Source organism: Emydura macquarii, unplaced genomic scaffold, assembly GCF_026122565.2.
Source record: "Emydura macquarii macquarii isolate MOO-44397 ecotype Brisbane River unplaced genomic scaffold, CSIRO-AGI_Emac_v2 contig_2636, whole genome shotgun sequence".
NCBI lineage: Eukaryota > Metazoa > Chordata > Testudines > Chelidae > Emydura > Emydura macquarii.
In genome coordinates, this window is record NW_027132773.1 from 5,721,505 (window position 1) to 5,740,719 (window position 19,215).

Genomic DNA, 19,215 nt, shown 5'->3' on the forward strand with positions numbered 1-19,215 from the left:
CACCTCCACATAGCATTTGCTAGTAGTGAGACAGTAAAAAGAAACTCCAGGAATGCTAGCTGATTTCATTCTCCATTTTCGCTAGGCCAAGAGGAAAAGTGTCCTGTACAAAAGGATCAGCAAGGACACTGTCCTCCAGCCGTGCTGGAGAAAGTTGAACATTTGCCCTGCCTACCCGCTAGCAGTTGAGAAGGATCTTTCACTTGGGCTGCTGCAGCACAGAATGCTTCCCCCTCCTTCAGCAGAAATGTGAAAGGAGTGTGGAGAAGGCAATGCCAGTTTCACACTGCTGCTCCTCCGGCTAGCAAAACAATGAATGCATGAGCAACAGCATAGTATGGTCTTGCTGAGTGGGAGGAAAAAGAGTCTGTACCTTGTGTCACTCTTTGCAGAGCTTCACAGAACAAGTGATGGAGCAAGAGCAAATGGGTTATTAGAGGGGAGGAGGAAGAAAGACTTCATTATAGGGAAGAAAATGTCAACTGAAAGTCTCTAATGTGATCTATTTAGATTACAGATTAAAACAATTAGGGGAAAAGATACCCCATGATTGTTTATTTTATTCTCTCCTTAATCTGAAAGAGGAAATGATTTGGGTTGAAGGGACAAGGAGCATGGGACTATACATCCATATCAGACCTAGGTGAACTATGGTTTTAAGCCAAGTTAGAATATTAGCATGACCAACAGGCCCAAAGCATGTGACCAAAAAAATAAGATCATGAGAAAGAAGAGTTGCCGTGTTAAACTTGTAGTGACCCTTTGAAATACCAGTCTAAGGTTTGGGATGAAATAATAGAAATAAAACAGAGTTAACTGGGCATCAAGTGCAGTAAATATTTTGCTATATAAGAAACTACTTCATACAACCTTAACAAAGGTCTGATAATTTGTGGTGACATCATTTGTTTGTTAAAGGGTATAAAAAAGTAAACTCCTAAAAGGTTTATTGCTAATACTTGCCTCACCACACTGGAGTCAACCAATATAGGTCTTAGCACCACTGGGGTTAGCTTGTTTGTAAGTATCTTGGTCAAATGCATATAAATGTTTTGTTACTGTTTGGCTTCAGTAAATTATTATTTAGGCTTTTTAGGCATATTTAGAGTAATTGTATAAATAAAATTTAGCCTTTGGATTTAATATAGGAATTTATAGTTAAATGAGTGTCATGGTAATATTCTGCATAAATAATACTTCAACAGAAAGTCAAAAAGGAGAAAGATCCCAACACACAAAAATTATATTAAACCATATATATATCTTACTTTCTCTCTCTCTCTCTCTCTCTCTCACACACACACTCACACACACACTCACACTCACACACACAGAGAGAATGCTTTAGTCCTTTTGTAGGGTTGCTTGAATGAAACTGAAGCCAGAATATGTCTCTTCAAAAGACTAATGCACAAGGTTTTAACTTTTGGGGAGATGACTTTAAATCTTATCTAAGCAAGCAGTAAGGTGAATTTAGTGATCTCAATGTAATTCCCAGTGGAACCATTTTTACAGCACTAACCCAGTGCTGTTTCACATTAATGGCAATCTCTAATGCACACCATTACTTACCCTCAGCTCCCCTATTATTCAAGCACTCTGCCTTTCCCTGACCAAATGTTTATGCGGAGATTCTTGCCAGCACTATGCCTTGGTGACAGAAGTTACCAACTTCAATTTCATAAATTTGAAGGCCTGTCTACCCTGGAGATTTGCCCTGATTTCAGGCATAGATGTTCAGCTACTGGAAAGATTCATCAGTGCAAACCCTTGGGATAGGCAGAGTGAAGTGTTAAAAGCCAAAATCTGGTGGTACAGATAACCTGAGTTTCAAGCACAAGCAATACCACTAGTGTAAATAGCAGCTTTGCCTGTCTGTGCAACAGGACAGCTCCACCAGTGGCTGGTCATTGATAGCTGTGAACCAGGAAAAATCCCCAGTGCATACAAAACCTAAGACTCCCAAATTCATACCATCTCTAAACCATGTGTGACCGCCATTATCTTGTGAAGTGTACAGAGCTACCTACCTTCCTTCTCCACTCCTTTGGTATTCCTGTTGGCAGTCTGGCCACTGCTTTGAGAGCATCATACCACTAAAAGCAAAAACACCCAGCACAAGAAACATATGGGATTAGTTTAATTCAGAAATATGGGAATATGTGCAATACTGTACTTAACAAACATTCATTTTAATGTATTTTCCATGTTTAAGAAATTAAATGCTTAGTCATAAGATGGACCAGTGCCTAAAGCTAATGCAATGAACCCTAATGAAAGACAAAATATAATCTTATAAGACTAATAATTTATGTATATAACAGAAAATATAAGACTCTGACATTACGAGAATTCTGAAATGTCAAAGAAAACGCATTCCAATTTCCAAATGTTATTTGGAACAAACCTTTATGTAGTGGCAACTAATTATACCCTCATTAAGATAACAAAGCAATGAATATTTCAAGTAACACAAGAAGACTGAAAAGGAAATTTCAGTCTTTTAAAAACAAGTGAGAATAAATGAAGTTACCTGCTGAAAACCATTTTGACCTAACGAAGGTTCAAGAGTGAACTTCAACTTTGTATCAACCCCTATAGACAATAGTAAAACAAAAGGGAAAAAAGACAAACCAAAATAATGATCATTTTTTAGAATAGGAAAAAATTAAATCAAGTAAAAAGAAAATACAGAACTCTAAATTGAACTATGTATTTCTGAATAACTGAATTCTATTACTGTTTCTATCAATTCCTGTTTTCAATGGAAACTGAAGGTGTATGTTAAAAAGTACAGATATAATGCTTTAAAAATGAAATAACACCTGTTCAATGTATTTGTGTGTGTGTGTATTTATTTATATATATATAATTTTTATATATTTTATTTTATTTTTATTTATATATAAATAAACTGTTGTAATGGAATGTAATATAACTAAAATAGAAACTTGTTGTAATGGAAAAGTCTGCTGGAGAAGAGAAGCAAGGTAAAGAGCTCTGACTTTCTCACAATGTGCACACAGTGTACAATGTCCATGTAGGGATCCCTCAGTATGCAGTGAGCTGCATGACTTTTAGCAAAATATATAATGCTGAACCACAGCAAATATAACAGGGAATTAATCTGTATTTTAAAGCATATATATATATATATATATATATATATATATATATATATATATATATATATAATAGCTTTTATTTCCATATGCTTCAGTTTATGGATATTAAAACATTGGATGCTCATTTTTATTTTGTTGCATTAATAAAATTAGCATATTGCTCAGTATGATATATTTAGTATCTTGTCATTTATCCATTTTCTGTTTAAGTTTGGCTAGTGTTCAAATTTATTCTGGCTATAAAAGCAATTTATGTTACTTAATCTTTTTAATATAGATATATTATTTTTAAAATGCAAACTCAGGTGTGAGACTAGGATCTCGGGCTTGGTGTGTAACAGATTCTGATTATGACATCTGGACACACCATAATAATAAAATAATAATTTATATACACACACAATATATACACACACACACACACACACACAATCTGATTTATATCATGCATTTTAGACTAAATAAGTCCTCAATCATTCAGAATGTCGCTGTCCACAGCCAAGTGCTGAATAGTCCAATATTTCATTCATCACATTCTCTTGCACTGATACCAGAGGAATGCATACAAAAGAATAAAGCCATTCTTAAAAGATATTTTTCCTGCAACATTTAATGGCACTATGTGTGCTTTGTATCTAAAATCATTCCATACATGAAGTCAGTCTTTCCTAAGATACAGATTCATTGATCATCACTTTGTATCTATTTGCTTATATCCACATAAAGAGCGCAGTGCTGCAAGCTGCCAAATGCCTTAAATGTAAGCCAATTCATCAGAAAAACTCCACCCTTCGCTGGATTAGGCCTTATGTGTTTGGAAAAACTGTAGTGGCATTTGCTAGTGCCAGGTAGTTGCACTTGGACAGTATTTGCATACAAAATGCGGATGTGGTTTTTAGAGCTTGACTGGGGGAAAAAGGTGGCATACAAAGGTTTAAATTGAAAGCAAGTTTTCCACATACATTTTGGAAAAAAATAGCAAGCAGAACCCTACCCTCAATTTGTCTATTTTAAAATTGCATCAAGGAATTTGCCATTTGGATGCTTTTACCTGCACTGTTCAGCTAATAACTGCCTTACTGGGTTTAGGGAGCATCAAGCATTTGTCTATACTGATATTTTCAATAAGTCAAAAAAGGAGATTTTTTTTAAAAACATTTTAGCACTTGAACCTGGCAGTAACTACTTACAGTAGAACCTCAGAGTTACAAACATCTCAAGAATGGAGACTGTTCGTAACTGTGAACAAAACGTTCTAGTTGTTTTCTTTCAAAAGTTTACAACTGAACATTGACTTGGTACAGCTTTGAAACTTTACTATGCAGAAGAAAAATCCCACTTTCCCTTTATTTTTAATGTTTAACAGTACTATACTGTATTTGGTTTGGTTTTTTGGTTTTTGTCTCTGCTGCTACCTGGCTGCATACTTCCAGTTCCAAATGAGGTGTGTGGTGGACCGGTCAGTTCGTAACTCTGGTGTTTGAGGTTCTACTGTATTTGGTTTCCCTTCTCACCCCTCCCCCCCCAGCATTCAAAAGGAGCCAGACCTCATTTGCTGCAAACATGTGTCAGCACAACAAAACCAGGTCCCATCCCTAAATAGTCTATTACTGAGTACAGGAAACAGCAAGGTCTTGCAGCAATTTATGTAAATTCTGACCAATAGCTGCAACTTTTGTTAAAGTTTAACTTCAGATGACAATTTAATGTAACATGTTCTGGTATCTGTGAAAGGGAAATGGAAGAAATAGCTCTCCTGAACAGTCACTCACTTCCCTCCAACTCGGTACTCAAATACAGAAAGCATTCCAGCTTTCCAGGGTCTAAAGACCCACCTAATACCAAAACTCTGTAGTCCTGTAGTTTACACAAGGAAAACACCATTAGCAAAGCCAGCCGGGAGTAGAGAAAGGCACATCTGGACAAATATAATATTGAAAACAGGTAGAATGTTATCCACCTGATATGTGAATCTCAAGACTGAAGACCCCAGACACGGCAGCAGATACCGCGGAAGTTTATTCTGAATAAATGAGATCTAAAGGCTCCACAGTTTCAACCCGAAATGCCTTCCAGATGATGGCACTGAATTAATAAAGGTGTGATGTCACTAGGCAGAAAAGAGAGACTGCTGTCCGTAGAGTGCCTAGGGACATACACTGACATGGCCACCATGAGTTAGACCAGTTGACTGGGCCTCTCTCTAAGATGAATTAATGACTCCTTACCACATTGTTTAGCCTTATATAAGAGAGCCACAGATGAAAATTTAGAAGCATAGAGGAGGAGTCATCTCCAAGGTGCGTGCCAGAATGAGGCCTGCCCAGAGCCCTAGCAATCAGCTCACTAATCCACAGTACACCAAAAACTGCTGAAGAGAGGCCATTTGACATAGGAGAATCTCTGCCCGCAAGTTGGTCAACCAGAGGAAAACGGTGGAAAGTTACTGGAGTGATATCCATTCTTTCAGGGGCCTCATAACATAGTACAGCTCTCCATTTTCTGTGTCATGAGCATGTGTCACAGATCAGGGTAATCAACTACCTAAGCACAGAAAAAATGGTGGCCAAGTAAGAAGTCAATGGAATAATCAAAACCCCGTTTCTCAAGTTCAGCAATGAACTGCTCCACTTAGACAGCAGTATTAGGCCAAAAGTTTCAGAACTCTTCAGTAGTCCCAAAGGAAGGAAACACAGGAAGGTTGTGTTTTATGACCCAAATGTTCTTGGGGTAACGGACTAACCCTCAATCACTCAAACATTTCCAATCCAATCACCGCAGGCTCTGACTTCACCTTCAGAACAGATGCTGAAACCTCTTCCATGGACTGAAAGTGATCAATGCTAATATCTAGGCCCTAGGCTGTACCTGACCAGAAACTGGTGTTACACATCCAAAACAGAGAAGGAAAGGCCCTACAACAGCAGCTTTGTGACCCATGGACAGCCTGGGCTCTCAAAATGCAAACTACAGTCGGATTGTTGGTTCAAAAACAAAACAAAAGCCATGCGGCTTTGTCCCATAACTTGTTTTACTAGAAGGATATATATAGGGTGCTGAAAGCAGGTGGGGAGTGATCCTCTGTGCAGCTGGTCCCAAGGAACCTCAGAGAGCCACATTAATCTGTAGTTTTTCTCCCAGTCTTACTAGGTTGCTCTATAGGGGCTTTCACGCAGGGATGGCAAAGGAAGGGCCATCAGCCATTCCCCACAGAGATGCCTAGAATTTCAGGGGCAAAGCCATGCCTGAAGGGTGAGGCAGGACCCAGTCGGGCCTGCCCCCACCCCCTAGAGCAGTCTCAGCAGCAGGACCCTACGGCAATTTGCTGGCAGGGACCAGGCCAGTCCGGCGCGGGCCGCAGCACAGGCGGGAGCTGTGGTCCTGCCCCACGGCCGCTCCCGCGGGTTTGCAGCTGAAGGGGCCCGTCGGGAGGGAGGCCGGGGCCCGTCAACCTCAGTCTCAAGAGCCAGGCAAACGCAGCGGCCCAAGGAGAATTTGAAGGCGGCCGCCCAGCGCAATCGCGGCCCGGCCCGGCCCTGCGGCGCGGCGCCGGAGAGGCTGCGGCTGACGGGGGAGCAGCCATTTGCCGTCGGCACGTCCTTGACAGACACGCCCGAGGCACCCCGGCCCTGCCTCCCCTCACCCCCGGCGAGCGGCGCCTACCCGGGCATTTCATCTCGTCCTGCTCCCCCCGCCCGCCCCACAGCGGCCGGCGGAAGCCTGGCTACGAGCCTGAGGGAAACCCCCGCCCCGCGCCCCGCAGCCCCGCCGAGAGCCCCTGGCCCGCCCCCGCCTCACCTGGCTCCAAGGTGCAGAGCAGGCGAGGCGCCGTCCTGGAAATGCAGCTGCGCTTCTTCAGCACATTGCTCAGGATGGTGCCCACGCCGCCGCCGCCGCCCGCGTTTTGCCGCTTCAAACATCTCCCCCCGCGGCGCAGGGAGCCCGGCAGCTTGTCCTGCCTCATGGGTGCCCCCCGAGCGGAGACAAACCATCCGCGCTGGGCCTCGCCCCGCCAGGCAGGTGCAGCGGCAGCCCAGCGCCCCCCGCGCCGCCGCTGCAGGGAGCGCCCTGCTGTGCTTACAGCTTCGCGGGGCTTTGCTTGGAGGCCGAAATCTCCCCCCCAGCGGGCATTAGGCGGGCGGCTCCGGGAGGCGCTACAAGCCAGGGAGAGGGGGTTCAGGGCCTTGGAGGATGGTGCAGAAGCTCTCCTTGCCGGAGGACAGCTGCAGTGCTGCGGAGACAGCGAAGTCGAGGTGCAGAAGAGAAGGGGGGGGGGGAAGCTGATCCCGCCCATAATCCCTCCCAGCATCACCGACTGAAAATCGAGTTCCCTCCGCCTCCTCCAGCACCACCTGGGACCAGGCAGCAATGGAAAGGAAGCAGCAGCTTAGTTTACAAATAAAATCAATCTCAACTGTAACTGGATTGCAGCATCTATCACAGAGCTTGTCCCAGCAGCACAGAAAGGCATTTTTAGCTGCTATAAAGAGCAGCAGCACCACCAGTAAACACTTAGGTACATTCAGTATGTCATGCCTACAGCCCTTTAATAATGCTGCAGCGTAGCTGCTGCTGAATGCTTTGCAAACAGATAATCCAGCACAAGATCTAATGCCATGTTTAAGTATGTATATGCCTGTTTTTCAACAATGGTCAAGATTGGTATTCCTGCAAAGGATTAATAGCCATCACATCCTTACAAACCCCACTCAGAATGTGTTTTAAAATCACTCTCCGCATTAAATTTCAACCTATATGTATAGAAACACATGGTATACCATAGCATCATGACCCACTGCTGACAGCCCTCCTGAGAAAGAGGCCCCTAGGTGCTGCAATAGCCTGAAGGATGCTACAGTATACTCCTTTCATTAGGGCAGTCTGACACCAACTACTGCAGTCCAACCGTGGAGCTCAGGTGGTCAGCTTGAAAAGGTTCAGCTCCATTTCCTTGTTTTTTTATGTTTAACACATTCTGTTTCAGGGAGAAGGTATTGTCTTTATAAAAGCATCTGAAAGATATCTAAAAGGTATCTAAAAGGTATCTGAATTGGAACAAAGGTTATTACTGTGGTGATACATCATATGCCACATTCAAAAACTGACTCTACCCAGTAAAAGTCATTAGCTAAATTTTCTAATTTAAATTTTATTTCCAACAACATTTTAAGAGGGCTTGTTACACAAATAAGGAGTAACTCTACAGAATTCCACTTTCAAACCAATGACATTTTGATTGATAGGGTAAAAAGCACTTCAAACAAGGATAGTTTTTACAATTCTTGCAGTTCTATTCAGTGAAATGTTAACAGAGTTATGTCAATTTAATCAAGTTAATCTCAAAAATTGAGTTATGAGTAGTTTCAGGTCCTCACACTTCCATCTGAGTCCATCTGCCAATTTTTGTTGTTTAAAAAACACAATTTATTATTTTAAAGTATGTTTTTATCTCCCTTGTTGTTTTGTGAAAGACATACAAAAACCAAGGAAACTGACTATATAGTTTAACAGACAAGGTGGGTGAGGTAATATCTTGTATTAAACCAACTTCTGTTGGTGAGATAGAGTAAGTTTTTGAGCTTATACAGAGGTCTTCTTCAGTTAAGAAGAACTCTGTGTAAGCTCAAAAGCTTGTGCTCTTTCACCAACAGAAGTTGGTCCAATACAAGATATTACCTCACCCACCTTGTCTCTCTAATATCCCAGCTCCAACATGGCTACAACATCACTGCATACAATGTAGTTAAAAAATGAAGCCAATTATACATAAAATGCTGTCAAAGTAAAATTAAAACAAAAGAGGATATTTATTAAACTTTCAGTTATAGTCATTTTCGGTGTTACTATTAACATTTCAGAGAAGTGATTTTTCATCATGTTCCTTTAAAATTGTTTGGTTTTGTATTTTAAAAAAGCTACATCTGTGCTGCAAGCTTTAAGCAAAACAGGTAATTAAATTTATATGTTGGTGGCTCTTTTTAAAAAGTGACACTTGCCTACCGATATAATGGATGACTCAGTCAATGTTTATTTCAGTGCCAGCCAAAGGAAATGTGTAGTGATCAGAGCATCAAGTCTGAAATCTAGCACTCTAACTAGGAATTTAGATGCTATAGAGATGGTACCACTAGGAGTGTCTCAAAGGTGTTTAAAAATAGAAATAACCATAAGCAAGAGAGAAATTTTTCTTTTCCTCCTACTCTCTCTGGAACCATAGGTTCAAATCAGATCAGGGTCAGTCTTTCATCCTTCCAAAGTAGGCAAAATAAAGACCATGTAGTTTTCCTAGGGCATCCTTCATCAAAATTTCTGGGACCTGGCTCGGGCAGAAAGCCTGGCTGCTCTGCAGGGGGAATTAATCATCCTATAAAACTGAAAATATATTTATGTAACACTCGATTTTCAAACAATTACAAACTGTCTCCCCTAAAAGTATCAATATTTAATTTGTCTAGGCTAGTTAATTGTATTGTCAACAAACCCAGACTGTGTCCTTTAACTCATATTTGTTCTCTGTGTCTGTCACTAACTAACAATTGTGGGCAGTTGCTCTCAATGAAGACTGGGACCCAAAACAGGACATTTATTCCGTGGCTCAGGATTTGACCACTTTTAAGGATAGGGAAACCATTCCCCTAATGTCTGCTATTCCACTTCCCCTCCCTGCTCCATAGAGAAATACAGCTGCCTTTAACCCTAAGCAGCAGACTGCTAAGATGAAGAACAGTCATAGCTAACAGGTTTGATGACTCAGTGGATCAGAAAACAAAATGGATTATAGTGATTCAGATAAACTTCTCGCCAAACATATAATTTTTTAAAAAAAATAAAGCTTAGATTCCACAGGAGTGGATGGCACGGGTCCCCTTTGCACTAGGCAAAGCTTCTTCCTCCCCAGTGACAAGGCCTGCTCTTTACTATTCACTGGACAAGATTCTTGTGGTTGCAGACACTTTGAACCTGGTACACTGCTGCAATAGAACATATAATCTGCTAGCCAGGATACCACATTTCATCATTCCCCATACCCACTTTTGCTGCTTCACACCAAGGCATACGGATTTCCTGTGTTTCTCAGACTTTGCTGCTTTGCTCACACACTGCAGCATCCCAGTGAGGGGATAAGTAACAAAACTTAGGAGGAGGATGAGACTCGTCTATCAATAATTTTGGATCCCTCTGTTGGTGAAACAACTCAGAAAAATGTACCCCTTAAACTTTATTTGGCAATTTTTGGGTTAGAAGACTGGCATTTAGAATCTCACACATATTTAAACATCTGATGAAAGCACCTACTAGTACCTACACAGAGCGAATATATCTGATATTAGGAGATCTTAAATCTAGTAGACAAAGGCATAGCAAGATCCATGTCTGGAAGCTAAAGTTAGAAACATTCAAATTTGAAATAAGATGGAACTTTTTAATATGAGGGCAATTAACCATTGGAACCAAGGAAATTGGTAAATTCATATAATTTTACATAGAGACTGGAGAGCTTTCTAAACAATGTACAAACAGGTATTGGACTTGATAGCATTCACTTACATGGTAGGGAAGAATACATTTCCTATTATTTATATGATAGTAGTATCTAAAAACCCCAACCAACATCAGGGCCCTATTGTGCTAGGCACTGTACAGACACATAGTGAGAGACAGCATTTGCTCTGAAAGGATTTCAATCTAAATAGCCAGGACAAACAGAAGGGGGAGGGAAAACACTGAAGAATTACTGGATGAAATGCTATGGCCCCACATTATGCGGGAGGTCAAATTAGAGAATAGTGGTAGTCCTTTCACTCCTTAAAAATCTATGAACAGTAAATTACTGGGCACTGCCTAAAAGCAGCAAATGGGATTTATGCTGATTCCCTCTTAATTAAATAGCAGTCACTATTTGTTTCCTGGGATATGCCATTATAAAGCAGCTGTCACAAGCAGAGCTTATTGTAATAATATTTTACATTTCTATAGCACTTTCAACCCAAAGCATTTTACAAAAAGTTCTACACATACAGCACCACTGAACTGCACCTGCCTTTTGGGAAGAGCAGACAATGGACACGCAGCATGGTGTACAGAATTTCCCCTCCCTCCACTGTTGCACAACACTGGAGCAAACCTCTGCTTGTTACAAAACACACCATAGGCCCTTGACATGCACAGAAAATAGACAGAATTTCAAGATGAAACCCTAGGCCTGTTGAAGTCATTGACAAAACTCACACTTATTTCAACAGGGCAAGATTTCACCTCAGTTTTTAACATCTTGTCTGAGAACTCTACATAACTGATTGCCTGAAACTCAGCATCTCTCCTCTGGAAGGAAGAAGGGCTAAACCAGTCTGAGGCTTCCAGGAGACAAATTATTTCAAACATGATGTTTAAACCATTAAAACATCCTATCAATCAGATCCTAAAATGGTTACTATACAGAAAACTATATATACACCTCTGCCAAATATGCCCCTTCCCCAGAACTCTCTCTCCTCCTTAACCCTAAAGCCTCCCTCCTTCTCACCTGTCCATGCTCTGTGGAAGACAGGAAAAGTAGGATAGAAGGAATAATGTTTGCTCTCCCTGGTGTAGTTGTCCTTCTTCCTCATGCAAGCTGCATGGGGCACCAGATAATAATTCATCCTCTTATTCCCCTGTGAGGTAGGTATCATCCCCACTGTACAAATGTCATGATTCTGGTATTGAACCCATGTCTGCATGGCGATGAGCTGAATCTCCACCCCTGACCAACAGCGTTAGTGTTAAAGGCCTACAGCAGCCACACTCCAAGCCCCTAATTGGATGGACAGTCAGCACTTTCTTTGGGTGCCTGGATTCTATAAAGGCCCTCAAAGGAAGTGGAAGCTGTCTGAGCAACAGACCACAGTGCCTACTCCCCAGACTGCCTTGCCAGACCCTGCCTTGTTACCAATCCAGCTGTCTCATCCAACCCAGTCCCTTGGAGTGGATTTTCTAGCTATGGACCCCCATGAGAACTCTGACGATTGCCCCAGACTGCGTCTGATACAGATTGACCTCCGATCTACACCCCCCCACACACACACACACGCACCACTACTGCTCTGGACTGTCCCTTAGTCTGCCTCGGCCACCAAACATTATGACAAATAAGTAAACTGACGTACAGAGAGGCTTAGGGATTTGCTTGGGGAGGGTCATTGTGGGCTAGTGGATTAGGTCTGGGTTCATCCTGGTTCTGCCACCAAATTGCTCTGTGTCCTTAGGCAAGTCACTTGGATCCTACCTGCCTTAGAGAAATGCATGGTTTCAAGGGGCAACAATGAAGTGAAGCTTTTTTGCCAGAGCATTTGCACCTACAATGGTTCCGCATGACCACACTTAACAGTTTGGGGTTGATAAAATTGTGTGGTACATGCACGCATAGCAGTCCCTGCAAATAGTGTGAATATTCTAAATATTTTCTTGTATTATTGTTTATACTATTGCAGTAGCTAGATGCAGCAGCTGAGATCTAATCTAAATATACAAAACAGGGAAAGGGAAGAAAATATTATGCCACATTTTTACAGATGGGAACTGAGGCACAAAGATTTAAATGACTTGCCCAGAGTCTTTCAGGAAATCTGTAACAGACCCGGGAACTGACTCCAGATCTGCTGAGTCCCAGTCTAGTGCCTTAACCACAAGACCATCATTCCTCTTCTTTTTAACTGTTATGGAGGGAGACACCAGATGGCACTATTATAGATAGTCTGTGTAAGTTTTTCTCTTAACATGAGAAGAAATGCTGTATGGGTGTTAGTTTTTGTAATGTGTCTTTTGGGGGAGCTGTTGGAAATAGAAAGAAAGCTTTAATCTCTCTAGCACTAGAGTAAGTTCTTATGGAAGAGCTGCTCCCAGAGAATAGAGCATTGGCTAATATTTCTGAAAGAGGGGATTTCTTGCATGCTGTTTAACCACCTCTGTTCAAGGAGTGGCGTACAAAGTGTAAATAAAATAAAATTACACTGAGTTATATTATCCACCAAAGGAAACTGACCTGCAAGGCCCGAAATCTGTTGCCACTCAGCAGAAGAGTGACAGCTATATACATATTGCATGATCCTGCAGCCCACCATGACTGGAGTTTGGCTGACAGAGATTGCAGCTTCAGGCCCTCTCTTACAACCAGGGCCCTGACATTGGGATCGGGGGGGAGAAGGGTACACTTTACTGGGGCCTGGAGGGCTCAGCCCAGGCTGCAACCCCCATTAACATGAGGGAAAAAAATTTCATGACTCATGAGATTGTATGTATGAGATGAGGGATTGTGGTATGTGTGTGGGAGGGGGCCTGTGTTACAAGTTTGTACTGGACCAAAAAAATTATGCTTGGGCCCTGATTACAACTACATTAATGGTATTTTTCCTCCCTCACTCCCAGCTCATGTCCCTGCTCACTAGCATCCACAGTTGGATGTTGTCCAGACCAATTCAGGAGGAAACAGGTCCTATTCAACCCAACCAGTTTCCTCTGTCCCCATGTCCACAGGGCATTTACGGGTAGCATGAGTGGACAGAACAGCTCTGGTGATAGATGGACTGTTACCTGATGGTAAGTTTAGTTTGTCTTTTGGGGAATAGGAGAGAGTTCTGCCTATCGAGCATGTTTATAATCTGGATGCTATTAATTATCATATTTCTTCTGCAAGTCTCTGGCATGTAGCACTGCCCTGAGAAGTTCGGCAACTGCTAGAAACATAAAGTAAGTGACTGCAGTACAATACAAATTCAATTTTTAGGGGAGAGAAGATGCTGCACAGATAATTATTTAGAGCACTCCCTAAAATATCTGTGATACAGCATGATGGGATGGAGCTGTGAGGATCAAAGTTCCATTTTCTGTAGTTCCCATCTAAATTGACACTATGCTAGTATGCAGTGACCAGTGCAGGCATTTGCACCTCCTTGGAGCAAGTGTTAACTTCACAATGGTACTGGCAATGTTAGTGCAATATTAGGAGCACATGATTAAGACAGGACACATTTTACAGGCATCGTAGGTGGCTGAACCAGCAATGGGAACACATTTCTTTCTCTGCTGCAGATAAGATCTTAACTTACTTGAGCTTCAATTTCTCCATTTCTAAAGATGTGAATAACCATTTATCTGCTCCATAGAGGTTTTATGAGACATGACTAACATGCGTAAGGTATCAGGAATAATTAAGGACACTAAGTGGCAGGGATGAAAATCGAATTTAGATGTTCTTTGGTCCCATTCCTGTGCTTAATCCACTAGCCCATGACAACTCTAGAAATCCTCCCGGTTTTTTAAGTGCTTTACACAAAACCTATAAGCAGTGGATCCAGGCTTTCTAAAATCTGTGTCTCTAACATGTATGCCTATATATATGCAGGCTACATATCACAATTAACTCCCCTTCCCATCCTGGCATCAACTTTCCAAAATTAGCCAAAGGCACTAGTTCTCACAAAAACTAACAGTTCTGGAGTTTCTAAGCAAAACTGTTTTGACATTAATATTAGCCCATAATAGCCATAATAATAATAATAATAATAGAGTTAGGAAATTTCCTGAGTACAAATCAACTCATTTTTTGAACCCTTGTATTTCACAGATTATCAGATGTGCCTCAGACTTTTTGGAATAATTCTAACCTGACATTAAAAAAAAAAATCATGCAATTTAGCATACTCTGACAAGACAAAGCAGAGATACAACTCAGGATCTTCTATGCCAGAAACACACAGGCTCCTACAGCTGAATCACCCTTAAAATAGAGCATAGATTATTGTGTCTTTGTGGGCCAGGCATTAGAGAGCAACACAAATGCACAAGTCTTGACACTGTATCATCCAGCAGATGGCAGTGGTACATACATGTGTGTATATACACATACATAGCTACGCGCACACACATGCCTTCTCATAACTGAAAGAAAAAAATCATGACCAGCCAAGATAACAAGAACGGATACAAAACAAGTAGTTGGCGTACATTATCTTCAGATGTGTTTTTATAGCACCTCATAAAATAAGGTCCTGTTTGGGTTCTCTGGACTCTACTGTAGTATGAATAGTAACTAGAGTAAATACTAGTATCTAAAGTCTCTTCATCTCAATAGACAGGAAACGGTATCATAAAATGTTTCCTCTATCATCTTATGTTTATCTTGAATTATCTCCTTCTGCCAATAAATTTGAATAGAAGAAAACATATTTTCCCAAAATCAGACCAACTACAAAGTCACTGAGATGGCCTCCAGGAAAAACCTTTAGACTATTGAAGTTTTGTCCCAAAGCAATCAGAACTAAATACTCCTAATTTACAGGGGCTGTTTAGGTTATCCATACACTTGATGTAAAAAGTAAAGTCATTTGACAGTCACTGGCAAAGATTAAATAAAAAAGAATTCTAACAGTGTGAATAGAAAAAAACACAAAGAGATTCTCCAGTAGTGCATACCACCATAAACGGGGTGTTAAATTGAAAAGAACACCACAAGAATCCATACCCTCCCTTTTCCTTCCACAGAATTTGCAAATTGTGTCCTCCTGCCACTGCTCCTTTATATTTTAGTAAAATGAGCAGTTTGAAACTAACAATTTTGAAGTTAGTTTGAAATCAGTTTGAAGTTTTGAAGCAGTTTGAAACTAGCCATCAGGACGGTATTACTGTGTAGGACTGCACATTTTCATTTCCTGCTAGGGAAGGCTCCTAAAAACTGGAAAGGGGCAAAAAAAAAAAGACTATAATGGAAATTACTAATTGGGCCCATCACAATTTTTAGGAATCTCCTAATTGGAGATTATTGGGATGAGGTTCCCTATGGATAAAAAAACAGAAATAAAACATAAATAACCTATTGGTGGTTAGAGCACTACTTGAACACATAACATGAACATGCTTAAATGTAGCTGTACAATTGCAGTTTTAGCATAGTTTTGCTTTTTGGCTTGTGCAGATTTAAATGCAGCATGAACAAGAAGCAAGTTGAATAAGGGAAAGAGCCAAATAGACAAGGGGGGGGGGGAGAGAGCAGGGGAAAGGAACTTTGGTTTCAGTGGTTGTTTCACAATTTGTTTGCCCACTGGCTTACTTTTGGAATGCCAGTTCAACTATTTCATACACTAAGAATGCGAGTTATTAATTTAATAGGGAAGGCTTCCCCCACCGTGGACACCAACTAATCTGCAACTAAAGAGAACTGTTGCAAAGTTGGATTTCAGGTATGCAGGGAAGTCTATCCCCACACCCGTCCTTAAAAAAAGGCAATTTATATGCTTCTTAAAGTATGCCTGTTGCTGCTGAAGGTTCTCTGTTTTCAACATCTGCTTCAAGCAGCGACTCTCTTTTGTTTTGTAAGGAGCAGCACTTAGGGTGGCCAGATATCCAGATTTTATAGGGACAGTCCCAATAATCGTGTGCGTATTACCCCTCCCACACCCGTCCTGATTTTTCACACTTGCTATCTGATTACCCTAGCAACACTGTTCCTAGGATTGCTACTAACAGACATATGTATAGTACAGAGGCCAACTACATTTCAATGGCTATTTTACAATACTATAGTTTCAGGAGAAGATTATAAGGCCTTGATCGTACACCACTAAAGTTAATAGCAAAGCTCTGTCAAAGCAGCAAAATAAGGCACTAAATGATTTGGTGGGACTGTCTTTATAAGATCAAAACAATTGGCAGCACTAAATCTACTTCTTGCCCTCTGGAGCATTAGCTAATAAAACAGTTGCTACAGTATCTTTCAGCACCCTCACCATCACCAGATGATTGCAGAAAAGAGAATTTCTTGTATTTGACCACCAGCAATTTTTTATAGTCCCTACCCACTTATAAAATAAAGTACAGGTTTGGTTTTCAAATTTTTTTTTCTCAAAAGGATGCAAGTCCAAGGGGAGGAAAAAGGAGTTTAAGGAAGCTTTCTAGTACAACAAACTATTTATTAAACTAGTAATTATAGAGAGATAAATGGCGTTGGTGACTGGGGCTTTTCATGCTACTAAACTATGAGCAGAAAATTCAGTGGTGGAAACCAAGATTCAATTTTTTTTTTCATTTAGACTCATCTTTATAAATTAAGTTTAAGTCCATAACTGTAGTTGGTTGAATAGTATAGCATTTTATGTTGTTCTGAGGAAGGCTACGCTAAATAGAGTTACAGTGGATCAGTTTATTTTATATATCTCCTTTACAAAAGTGTCAAGTACTACAGAAGATCAAATTATATAGTTACACGTGTTCTTCAGAGCTGTGTCTTGCGCACTCCTGAGCCAGTTGAAAAGCCACCTGATGCAGGGATTGCTATGGTAACCACATACTTTAACTGCTGTAGTAAAGGGTCACAAAGTCTCTTGTTAATGATTGGAACACTGGAAGACAACAGCATTTATGTAGCTGTTAGGGCACGCAAGATTATTGTAACGCGAGGTCAGCTTAGCATGGCAAGAGCTAGGCCCTAGACAATGACAGCAGGCTTTTTAGAAAGAGTTAGGCCTCTCAAGAACAAGGCTTGTCTGGAAAGCCCCTAAGGGATAAGAGGAACCATCACCATGTCTGGAAATACCCTTGAGATGAATATAGCAGTCAGCTGACCCTGGAGTCAGCAAGAAATGAACAGCTTCAGCAATAAAGTAGTAGCTTCAGCAATCAAATTAGTGAGTTCAGCCATAAAAGTGGTAGTTTTAGTAATAAACAACTAACATCACCTTATTGCAAAAAGCCCCTAATTAACAACCAATAGACTAATGAAAAACAAGATTAAGGCCCAATCCCCAAGTGGATTGAGATATACCTCATCTCTTGCCCGGTAGAGCCCATTGTCTGGAACAAGGAATAAGTGGTATAAAAGGGACCCCCAGACACCGCCCTATTGAGACTCTCCGTGGATCCCTTAAGGTGCTATCGGATGCCTCGGATAGGTCGATTCCTTGGTCGCCACTCGCTTCACAAGGCAAACAATGGGTCTCCTCGCCTTCGTATGGGTAAGCACTCTCTTCCCACTTAAGATGCTTAAGGGGTCCTTCTACTGTGAGACATAACTCTGAGCCTTTATGGCCGGTTATTGATATACAGCTAGGGCCTCATGCAATCTTGGTAGTGGGCACCATTTGTGCTTTCTTAATAGCGTGGTCTGCTGTACTTTGGCTCTCTAGCAAATATTATTATTCTTCCCCTTTCTCTTGATGCTGCTAATAAGTTCTTGAAATTTAACACTAATATCGCTTATGGGCCTGCAGGTGGTCATCACGGTGGGTGTGCTCCTGGCAGGCCTGCTCCTTGCTCTTTTAATTGCTAAATGTTGTTATTGTTCAGATAAGAATAATAACTGTAATTGTGGACACTTTCTTTTGGTCTAGAATGGACTGTCCGGTCCTTCTCATAGTAGTATGTGTACTTTTTGGGATCTTTACTGCTTGGGCAATACTGTTTTGGCTCTTATGTGATATTTGTGCAGATTTGTAATCCTTCTGCTTTAATGAGGAAGTTGATTTGTAATGTTGTCTTAAGTTTTGCTTTAATAAAAACTGTGCTTGGATATTTGTCTGGTTGTTTTCTCCCGTCGCTGAGATCTCTAATACAAACACTCGCCCTAGCAGAATACAGTAGCTATAATGTATACACAGGAGCTTTTTAATAAAACATAACACCATGAATTGCAGCAGGATCTCTGATAACAATAACTCCTTTTTCTTAGCAAGATTAGCTATTTTCGCTGGATACCAAGAATAGACCATTTCTTATCGATAATTTCCTTTCTGCTAGCAGCATCTCCCACAATTCTTGATGGCTAGGCTGCTCTCCTCTCTCTGCAGCTCACCAAGGCATAGGGTGACCAGATTTCCTGAATTTATAGGGACAAGCCAAATATTCGGGGCTTTGTCTCATGTAGGCACCTATTACCCTCCACCTTGTCCCGATTTTTCACACTTGCTATCTGGTCACCCTACCGAGGTGGATCAGACTTTTGGAGCCACATGGTCTGGCCATGCCTCCTCAGCTCCTGTTGCTTCCAGATGAGTTATTCCCAAACTGTAAAATTTGCATAACATCATTAACACCACATATTCCAGAGATAATGAAATAGCTA

The 19,215-nt window shown here is 41.1% G+C and overlaps 1 protein-coding gene across 5 annotated transcripts in view; it reads right to left on the reverse strand.

Moving 5' to 3' along the window:
* The window catches only part of TBC1D30 (TBC1 domain family member 30), a 91,624-nt gene that overhangs the window by 39,430 nt on the left and 32,979 nt on the right, over window positions 1-19,215 (reverse strand). For 3 of the 5 annotated variants that reach the window (XM_067564094.1, XM_067564095.1, XM_067564096.1), the window contains exons 3-4: window positions 2,534-2,595; window positions 2,031-2,096 (exon numbers count right to left, since the gene is read on the reverse strand). In XM_067564094.1, the coding sequence (XP_067420195.1) occupies window positions 2,031-2,096; window positions 2,534-2,595 (128 nt within the window). Of the gene's footprint in view, window positions 1-2,030; window positions 2,097-2,533; window positions 2,596-6,923; window positions 7,269-19,215 lie in introns of those variants that run through there. The other 2 variants (XM_067564098.1, XM_067564097.1) reach the window with 1 other exon arrangement.